Source organism: Asparagus officinalis, chromosome 9, assembly GCF_001876935.1.
Source record: "Asparagus officinalis chromosome 9, Aspof.V1, whole genome shotgun sequence".
Classification (NCBI taxonomy): Eukaryota; Viridiplantae; Streptophyta; class Magnoliopsida; order Asparagales; family Asparagaceae; genus Asparagus; species Asparagus officinalis.
Window position 1 is genome coordinate 24,433,134 of NC_033802.1, and position 11,339 is coordinate 24,444,472.

General features: G+C 33.8%; 1 protein-coding gene across 6 annotated transcripts in view; it reads left to right on the forward strand.

The window, feature by feature from the left end:
* The window catches only part of LOC109823781 (protein STICHEL-like 2), a 31,679-nt gene extending 20,550 nt beyond the window's left edge, over positions 1 to 11,129 (forward strand). For 3 of the 6 annotated variants that reach the window (XM_020390157.1, XM_020390156.1, XM_020390155.1), the window contains exons 6-8: positions 3,531 to 4,218; positions 4,377 to 4,693; positions 9,652 to 9,721. In XM_020390157.1, coding sequence (XP_020245746.1) covers positions 3,531 to 4,218; positions 4,377 to 4,485 — 797 coding nt within the window. In that variant the 3' untranslated portion in view covers positions 4,486 to 4,693; positions 9,652 to 9,721. Of the gene's footprint in view, positions 1 to 3,530; positions 4,219 to 4,376; positions 4,694 to 9,651; positions 9,722 to 10,579; positions 10,662 to 10,840 lie in introns of those variants that run through there. The other 3 variants (XM_020390160.1, XM_020390159.1, XM_020390158.1) reach the window with 3 other exon arrangements.

Below are 11,339 nucleotides of genomic sequence, written 5' to 3' on the forward strand. Positions count from 1 at the left end.
TTCCACCAAGAAGTTTTGAACCTTTGTTTTCTTTACAAATCGTTCTCGGTTTTGGGGGATCATGGCCAGTGCAGCAACGATTTATTTTGTTGCAACCTAGTCCAGGGATGCGAAGGTTTAGGAAGATCAGCTCCTTGCACCAAGAAGACGCATGCTAATATCATCAGAGTTAATTATAAGCGATTTTGAGCCATCTAGCCTGTAATATTTGGGCATGCAATATTTAAGAAGTGATAAAAACATTCTTGAGGTTGGAAAATTTTGGAAATATTATTGTGAAGTTTAGAAAATAAAGAAAAGAAATTTAAGATACTGTACCAGTTGTTTGAGATCTCTAGGATTTCCTCCTCAAGATTAGAATGCTTCTATGCAAAAAGTCACAATATAGAGGATCAAATGCGCAAGGAAAGGAATTTGAGTAATATCATAAACACAATATGCTAAGTTTCATACTAAGTTCTTGTCATTAAGAAGTTTTAGCTATTTTTAATAACTTCCCATGTTGACACTTTGAAAAAAAACATGTCTTAGTTAAGGCTTCCTTATTTTGTAAATAATCTTTTTTATATACATGATTTATGTTTTAAAAACAATTGGGGTCTGTAAGCATATTAATATGTTCTCGATGTTTCCTTTACTTCCTACTTAGGAATATTACACGATGCACTGTTTATACGCGGGATATTGGCATGATATAATTGGCGTATTTGCTTGCTTTCTTTCTTGCTTCCTTTCTTGCTTTCTTCCTTTCTGCTCTAGTTACTTGCTGTCATTTCTTTGCCACTGCTGTCATTTCCTTACCACCACAATCTTCTACATTGATTGGCCATAATCTAATATTGCTGAGATTAATATTTCATTTACTTTTCTGCAAGAATTTTCACTCAGTGTTCTAGATTGAATCTTCTTTGCTTGACTCATATTTTAAATATTAAATACTCCAGTAAATGGGTTGTATTTTAAAAAGATCGGCTTAAATTTGTGAAGCCTGTGTGACAGATGACTTTCTTTTAGTATTCAAGTTAAACAAATACCCACATCCGTGAATCAAACCAGGAAAAAGGTTAATGTTCTTTAGGTTATATAACCATTTCCTTAATATGATCCGCCTAAATCAGAAAATATGGTATTTTGTATTATTCATCCGAATGCTAAATCTTATCAGTTATTTATGTTCTAGAGTTGAAATCCAATAAATCCTTAACGATCCAGGTTTTAAATTTTGTGTTACCGTGTAGCTGATAAGGAGGTAATATTCACATGAGCCCTGTGTAGCTGATAAACACACCATTTTGAACCTTGCAAGCAATGGGTCAGATGCCTTACAACAACTGTGAAGAATGGTTATTAATAGCAATGTTGAAAATAATAGTAATGTATAACAGTAATGCTCAGTCTCTCCATAACTTTGAGTAACACATAACATGTTTTAATTTAAAGAAATATGAAAATGACCATAACTATGACTTCAAGTAACACAACATGTTTTAATTTAAAGAAATATGAAAATGACCATAACTATTTTAATAAATAAGCGCATGTTTTCAAAATATAAAATAATGTTTAAAATACAGGGTATTCTAATTTACTAATGAGTATGACAATAAAATGTTCAACATTTCAATTACAATTTTACATATCTCATTGATAATCCCACATTTATTCCATTCTTCAAAAATAATATGTTCACTATCACAAGCATAATGGTGTCAACAATATGAATCACAACAATGAAAGAAACCATCAAGGCTTAACAAACAATCCATGAGTAAATACTTGACTACTTTTAAGTCTTAAACGATAGAACTGTCCAGTCTCTAAGCAAGTTATATTGAAGTAACTCGTTATACTGAAATAGCGTTCGTTATACAGATATAGAATAATACTAAATTGTAAGATGATAGAGTTACGATGTGTTTGCATAATAACAAAATGTTATGAAAGATTAAGATTTGTCATGTTACACAACACGAAATAGCGCGTTACATAACATGTATTTTTAACACTGATTAACAACTTTTATTTTTTATTTTATTTTTATTTTTATTTTTTGGTAAAAGGTGGAAGTAATATGAAGGCATGCAAGAAAACATTGATAACATCATAACATGTGGAGCATTTGGTAATAATCAAAACACACGGGCTAATATGCTGAAACCCTTTAAAATGTGTAGTTTTGTCAGAGTTTCTGTTTGCTATGTCCTTATCCAAGTTATAATTCACCACATCAGCACATATAACTTTTGATCGTCCAGTCTGTGGTCTTAACTCTTCAATATTTTTCATATCCATGTGTCATGTGTTGATTATGGCTTGCATTCAAACAATCGGTCAAGGTAAGTTGACTCAGGTTGAAAGTTGACTTTGACTGGAAATACAAGTTGCAATCGGAGTTGGATCAATTCCAATTGAACAGGATTAGAACTAGAATAAATCCAATTAAAGTCCATTATGAGAAGGAATCCTACATGAGCTCAAACTGGGAGGAAAGGATCTTTAAATACCCATAGATAGATTCATTGTTAGATCAAGAAGATCATTTTACCAGGTCATCTGAACTCTGCACAAAAGATGATAGAAAAAAAATCTCCTTGTGAGAAATAAGATAACAAGGTACAGAGATTGTTATTCCTATGCAGCTCTCCACTACTTACATTAGAAAAACTCCTTTGTTGACATAACTACTTATTCTTTGTTGCAGTATTGTTTACCTTTGCGAGTTGCGACAAAGTGAATGGTTAATAAATTTCAAACTTCCTCAATAGCTTCCTACTATTATTGTACTAAAGCTAGAATGACAATATAATAGCAGGTGGGTTTAAACTATAATCGCCAGTAAGTGAAGGATCAGCATACTTGCAAAGGAGCAGATATAGGCATGCAGGATACTCTTACCTATAAGAAATAATCTCTTATTATTGAGACATGCCTTTTAAGCAGGGCATTCTGCGATTTCCATTAAAGCCTATATGACAATAAAGATATAAATATCAAAATGTGATGAAAGTATAGAAATGAATTATTCCATGCCAAAAGCGTTAAAATCCCTTTAATAAACAAATCAGAGCAACTACCAGTCTATCATTTTAGGGGGCTTTTAAATTTAAAATTCTTCTAGTGCAAAAAAGTAAAAAGAGGTTTATTTAGCAGGCAAGATTACTTTATATTCATTGTCTCTTTTTACCACAGTGGAAATGGTGATGTTTGGGGCACAGTATCCACTGTGGTTGAGTGACTTATACCTTAAGTTCCATTACCGAATGTTTGAGACTAGCATCTAAAGGCATCATGGCTAACATTGTTACCATTCATGCCATTTCTTGTACCTTGATGAGAAATATTTCGTATAAAGTTCTACTAACCATTTCGAAAGAACTTATGTAGTATAGTGTTTATCGGTCTATCACTTTCTTTTTGTTGCTCTTCCAACTTACTTAACATCTGATTTGATAAGTCAGCTTTCTTTTCTTTCCTATTTATATTCGTTAATGTTCAGGAATATTATGATTCAAATGCTTCCCAAATTACAGGTCTGGCAATTGCTGAAATAGAATTCTCTCATCCTGATCATGTATCAAGAGCTGAGAAGTCATGGAAGTTAATTGCAAGCTCACTTCAACCTGTCTTAGGATGTGATGTACAACTCAGACTAAAGCTTCTCCCCACCTATATAAGCAAGAGAACAAAAGTAAAGAAGTCATCTTTCAGTTTGTTGAGCTGTTCTGGTCGTAAGCAACAAATATCAGACTCAACTATGACGGATGAAGATGAGAGTGAAACCTCCTCAAGAGGAGAAACATTCACTGGATCGCAATCCTCTAATAACGGGCAGCAGTTGGATTCTAGACGAATGAAGGATGTTTACTTATTTAATGATAAGGAGACTGTTATTATCAGGAAAATTGAGGATGATACACGAAGCTATAAAACTTCTGTTACCCTACAAAATGAAACCAAATCGAAATCTGATCCCTTGCCGCGAGTAGATGATGAGGGTCGGTATGTTGATATCCAAGAATATGAAAGTCAGCCAAATTGTTTTTCGAAGACTCTAAAGCTCCGAAGAAGGTTGCTCTCAGCTGATGCTGCTAAGTCTATGTGTTTCAGGATCCAGCCAGAAACCAAACAGGAGCTAACTTATTTCGACACATATGACCCCTACGGTACATGCTCCCACTCAGATGTAAAACTCAACGACAACTGTGGAGAAGGGCATGTGTAAGTTTATATACAGTATGCTCATCTCCTTTGGAAATTCTACAGAACTTAGTCTTGCACTATATCAACTGAACCTAACTCATGATGTTCGAATTTTCTAGGACTATTGCACAATCACCTGATGAATCCTTCTTTTCTTTGCTTGTTATTTCTGGTAGGAGCAGGATTTCTGGTGGAAAAGAAAAACATTTTAACCATTTCCAAACATCATTCTGGGTCATCTCAAGTCTTTTTGTCTTCTACTTTGACCTCTCAAAAGGATTCTGAAATCCAAACTGCACCTTCACAAATATAAATCCAAACTTGGGGAAGGGAAAAAAAACCCCATAGGGGGTCCTCTATAGAAAATCATGTAGGGAGGAAGAGGATTGTGGCATGTCATCCAAAAAAAATATTGAAGTTGACGGTTGATAACCATCCAACTGTAAGTTTTTTGCTGGGACACGTGCAGTTCCAGATTTCGAACAAAAGACAGGTGATGTAATCTTCTTCCTCCCTTTATCATTTCTATAGGGCACTTTCTGTAGGATCCCCCCCCTCCAAACTATGCCTCTTCTTGCACTCATAATGTCTCCCCAATCATTTTAATAAACCACTTCCCTTTTCCCTTAAGGTGTTGTTTGGTTTGTGGATTGCAATTTGATGCATGCTACGGATGTAGAAAAAACCATAATTAAAATCTTATTTGTTTGCAATGAATAATAAATTGTATTTACGTGAGCCATAAATTCCAATTAGATTTTGTTTGGTTACACATGCTTTTTGTTAAAGGACATATGACTAAAATCACAAAATCGGGTGAAATCAGCATAATTTTAGGGAATCACATTTGATGCATCTATTGATAGGGAACAACATGAAGGCTTTGATCTAGAGGCAAGAAGTCGGTGACAGCTTAGTAGAATGGTGTTGTAATCCATCATGAACAATAAGAAAGTCACTGAGTTGAATAATGCAAGGGGAATTACTCACTCGTGAACAGTACTCCGCCATTTGTGGTTTTGGGTATTCTTTTGATATTTTTGAATGATGGTGATCTTTTGTTGAGAGGATAAATGGCTAAAATATTTGAGGAGTGAATTTTGGTTGAAGTATATTGCAATTGGAGGTCTAGGATAAAAAATGGCCTCACACCTGAGGGCATCACACCCCGACACTTCACATGTCATAATTTTAGCACATTACATGCTAACAAAAATTTCACATCTCAGGAAATTTTTCTTTTTATTAATCAGTCTAATTCCTCAAAGAGGACTACAATGTTATTTATAGAGAAAAACTAAATTTGGAAAGTAAATCAAACCATTACCAAATTCTAATAAAAAGAAAGCAAAGATAAAATCTCTAATAAAATATATCTCAAATGTGTCATTCGGCAATGGGTTAAGTGAGGGGTTAAGGAGATTTAACCTTCTTAACTCGGCACACACAAAAAATTTATACACAGGTTAAAGTGTGTTAACCCTCCATAATTTACCAAACGCAAAAGATGCAAAAGGTAAAGCTAACCCATCTAGAGGGATTAAAATGAGGGGTTTACTAATACTCTTATTTAAAAAGGTTAATATTTAACCCCTTTAATTATAAATAAAATAGTCGAAATCATTGTTATTCCTAAACACTAAAAATAATCACAATGGTTAAAATAAAACTTATATAATGGATTAATAATTTAGCCCCTCAAATTATCAAATTGGCTAACTGTGTTAATCCTTAACCTTTATCCCTCGTTATTAACTCTTTGCCAAACGAAGCTAAAGATTCTAATATCCTGAAATCTAATCCGAAGGAGATCTTTACCTAACATAGGAGATTACATCAAATATTATTAAAATAACAAAGATACCCGCAATATTTAAAACTCCTGATCAACGGCTAACGATCGTTCTACATCAAATCTCTCCTTGTTTGAGAAAACTCGATCTCGAGTTTTACAGTAGGAGAGTGTAATATGTAATTTATTCAGTGGAAAGTCTTTCTTCGAGCGTTGTAGGAGTTTTAAGAGAAGTACAACTCGATATTGAGTTTGCGGTGTAAGGCTGGGTTAACGAACTCAACAATCAAATTAATCTGGACTAGGAGTTTGCATTGCATATCGTCTTACATTCAACTTCTAGGCTTGACTCAATTTCAGGCTCTGGAGTTTATTCAAGCTTTGGATTTGAATCAACATTTGACTCAACTTCTAGTTCCAGCTTAAGTTCTAGCTCTCGTTCAAGTTCGAGTTTAGACTTGAAATTTGAATCTATTTTCTGATGTGGTTCAACTTTTAGCTCGAGCACAAATTGCGTCTCTCATTCTGAGTTACACTCTAAATTAGTAATTTGCTCTGATTTTTCTTCTAGCTCAATCTTTGGCTCTGAGTTGATCTTCCGATTTTGTTCTTATTTTAGTTCATGCTCCAATTGTTGCTTAGTCTCCAACTTTTATTCTAGTTTTAGATTTTGGTTGAACTCAAGGTCTGACTTTGAGTCTACATCTGGACTAGGATTGTTAGGAGTTTGCACTGCATCGAATATTACTAAAATGAAAAAGATACTAGTAAATCTGTAAATTTCTTGATTGACAGCTAACGATCGTCCTACATCATCTATCCTACGTGGTAACCCCAAATTCGTGACATTGAAAAACGACAAACAACAATTTATTTGGTAAAAATATTGGATTTTAAGGTTGTATGTCCCATTTTTCAATACAAAACTAACCTAATGCATGGAAACAAACGACCCCTAAGATTTATTTATGCCCCTTTGTTTTAGGTAAAATTTTAATCTATTTTGTCATCAACATATAATCCCTCTCCCCGCGTCTTTTACCCCCATCTCGCCCCAAATTTGATCCATTATTTTTTTTTCAATTTTTTTTCTAAATAATCTGCTCTGCTATCATAAGTTTTCAACACACTTGTGAAACAGCTGGTTTTATCCTATTGGTAATATACTACCTCATATACTGTTAAAATGCCCAGTCAATATTTCTTGATTGTTTGATGGCAAGCACTTGGTCATAACGAATGAGTAAATAACTTCTTCAGGAAAAGATATAATGTTAGTAGCTAACTGAGTAGAGTTTTGCGAGTATTCAAATTTTATTTTTACTTTCAGCATCAATTATCCTAAAATTTCCCTGATTATGAATATCAAATGACTTTTAGTCCATGTTTATTTTTGACTTTTATCCCCTGAGTATGCAAATATTGTTAACTACATACTTCTTGTTAACAAGGTCCTAAAATTTTTGTTTGTTTGCTATAAATATTAAAGTCAGCAAATATTGTCTAACTGCTTACTTTTATTGTTATGATGCGAAGTTAATTGAACGAATCATTGATTCCATATTTTGTTGAGGTGAGCCTTACCACTTTTGTAACATAACAAGAGGTGTAGTCTGTCACACCCTGGGCTCGTGAGCCCGTTAACGCGATATAAACTGTAGTTAAAGCTACTCATTGTTTGGCTAAATGCACTGCCAAAAGTGCTAGCACTTGGTCTTGAGTTCTTTGGATTATTTTATAAACACTTCAAATTTCCTATCATCTTTCAATGTGAGATTATTCTTTTCGGCTATTACAATCACTCCACCTTACAAAGGCAATGTCATCGTCGCAATATGCCAGTTGACACGTCCCAGTATCACCGTTAGACGATGTGAGCTCTAGAGGTGGCTCCCACAGTGCTCACGCAGTATAGCACTTAGCGCTACACTTCCGACTGGTTGACTGCTTTGATATCATTTGTCACGACATAGGCCCGCGAGCCTGTTGGTTCGATATAAGCCGTGGGACTCACTAAGAGCTACTTGTTGTTTGTCTAAATCCATTGCCAAGAAGTGCTAGCACTTGTTGCTATTGAGTCCTTTGGATTATTTTATAAACACTTCAAATTCCCCATCATCTTCTGATGTGGGACTATTCTTTTTGGGGTATTACATAGTCACTGTCGAAGGTAGGTCAAGCAATGGATTATTAGTTGTCTGTACTTTAGAACATTCATGTTTCCAACCTATGTTCAGGGCCCTAGATCCAAGTTTATGTCACCAATTTAAAGAGTTTTTTTTTTTTGGATTTTCTTACGCCATGGTCTTGAATGAACATTGATACTTTCATGATCTCTACTCTACAAGTGATATTAATTTTTTTTCCTTCAAATATTTGTGAAATACTAAGAGTTATTTCATTTGATTATAGAAATTGATTCTGTATTGGTATTTATATTTTTATAAAATGTTGTTTCTTTCTAATGATTATGTAAAGATCCATAATTGAAATATTTGGCCAAATTTGATAAAAGAATTATTCATTGAAAGAGTGCGTTAGAGAGACTGGGTACTTTGTCTCACAACGCGTGCAAAATCTTGACTAAAATGCAAGGAGAATCAAGGTAACATTGATATGTATGTAGTAAAAAAAAGGAATAAGGGATGTAGCATACAAATGAATATTTGATAATCAATCGAATTGAGTTGGAACAAATAGTTAGACGAATAATTACCCAGCTAGTGGTAATTATTCGATCCAATTCCAACCCTGAAATGCATTAACATCAAAATATTAAAACCACAAGATGAACAGTGAGTTTGTGATTATTTTTGTTTTCCAGATGCATTGTATTTATATAACTTGTTCAGGTTCTAATGAAAGATAAGGTTGGCCACAGAACTAACACTTACATGTGCGCAAGGGCGGAGCCAAGTGTACTTGAGGTAGGGCATGTGCCCTACCTAAAAATTTTCAAATCCTTTAACAGTACTTGAGTTAGCTATCAAAGGTTAATGGCTGACTAATTGTGCCTTACTTGGATATGTTACTTTCTTTTGAAAGGAAAAGGGCACTATACTAAGTTATTAAAACAATAAAAAAATGACCATTGTCTATAGAAGTTTTAAGAATAAATACGTAGGTAATAATTTTTACTTAAAATTCTTCTATTTTGTTTTAGTTTTAAGAATAAATACAAATTAACTATTTTTGTTTTAAATTCTTCTATTTATAGACAATTAAATATTTAAGTGTTTCTGTTTTAAGTGATAAAATCTAATTTAATAGAAAAGTTATATAATTGTGCCCTACCATAGTATCCTGGCTCCGCCTCTGACGTACGTGACTGTTCATATGTTTTTATGGTTTTACTAAATGTTCACAACACACACGCCGCGCGCACACAATCTTTTTCATTGCCATGTTTCTATACATGTCCTAGTTTTGCAAAATTTGTCGCAGTGTCGTCTCTTGTTGTACCCAGTGTCGTCTCTTGTTGTACCCATACACAAGTATGTAACTAAGAAATCTACATGCAACTATAATAAAGCACATTACATCATCCGAATTGATGATTCAAACTATTCATTATGATTTAAACATTCTAAAATTCATGACAGCTCAAATATCACGTGTTTTTTTTTTCACTTTTTCATTTTTTTTTGTTCTGTTTGCAGACCAAGAAAGGATTCAAAGTTTAGTTCAAAGTTACTTTGTTGGAGGCCTCCCAGGTCTTCCCCTAGACAGGTATATCATTCCGCATCTTTTTCCTTTTAATAGATTCCTATAATTAGCACGGAAACAGAAATGATGGTGTCACTATTGTTAACTGGCATCGGAGCTGCATCTTGAGAACAATTCATAACAAAGATAACATAAGTAACTAATGCTAAAACCTTATTGAGAACAACAAAAATCAAGAAAAGTAAATGATATACTATGTAAAAAATTATGATCTTAAGCCGGGAGCTAAAGCATCCCAAAGGCAATATAACAAGGAGTTGGTTTAAGCTGGTTTTTAGCATGCATGCTTTTTGCAACAATGCATGAAAGTGATGCCTACTTTATCTGTAATCTTTGAAAACACAAGAAGTGATGCCTACTTTAGCATGCATGCTTTTTGCAACAATGCATGAAAGCTACACAGAATTTCTGCATGATAATGGTATTTTTTTTTCAAATGCTCCTAATAAATCATCCACTATGTAGCTTCAATTTTTCAGAAAGTCTCTTTCAGGTTGTTTCTCCTCAAGTAAGACAATTAGCAAGAGTTAAACCGTGCAATCAGATGAACTCAAATTTGACATGAAGCATTTAAATGTTCATTTTTTATCCACCTGTATAGCACTGTACTATCATTCAGCTGATATTCTCCTCTAAAATTTTCTTCGTCGGTTGTTTCACCACACCTGAACGTTTTCTAAAAATCACGAGTTAAATTTGTTATGGCTGATATGTCCTGCACCTGGTTCAAAATGCATTACTTCATGTGTCTTTTCTGAGTAATGCACTTCTTCTTTTTTGTATTTTCATCTTTAATCTACTATCTTTGAAGATGTATTTTCTTCTAGCTCGTGTGTTAATCAGTTTTCTATCAAATTCCAGGTATTGTATTGTAGACCAGCATCGTGATGTTTCCATAGCCGATGCCAACCTTTGGAAATGGAAAATTATCATTGGAGATATTGTAAGCATCTCTTCTACTATAAAGGATATGTTTTTATGCACCTCTTCCTCTTTTGCAGATTACCGACTGTTTTCAACAAACGTGGTGACTGATCTATTTATGACTGAATAAGTGTTACCATTAGTATTAAGTTTATAGAAGTGTGGATATTCACAACTTTTTTCTTTCCTTTTTCACAGGACTGCTTCACATTTGTGCGATTTCCAATTCAGACAGAGGATTCGTTCAGACATGCCAATTTCTTATTGAATAACATATCCAAGTGATCTTTTTGTATATTCTCTAGTGTCTTAATTTTCCTTTTATTCTTCCCAGATCTCTGAACTATTCCTTCTGTTTTCTAATTGCAAAAGAGAATTTTGTTTCCTGTTTAACTCAGCCAATTTTGTATGGTACTTGAATGGCATTTTGCTCTGAGAAACAGGTTTTCCGTATCTAATGGTAGTATTTTATTGTTTGGAGCATTTATTTTCCGCATAAAGGCCGTGGAAATTTTTTGCATAAAGACTTTTTTTATACTTAAATAAGTTCTTCAGAAGACTGATCCCTGCTTATTGCATGAGCAAGCTGTTATGCATGTCGAGTCTTTTTGTTTGTCATGCCAAAGGTTAAAGGATATTCAATAACAATTTACAATAAAAATTGAGAATAGTTTGTAATGGTGGATTAAGTTTATTC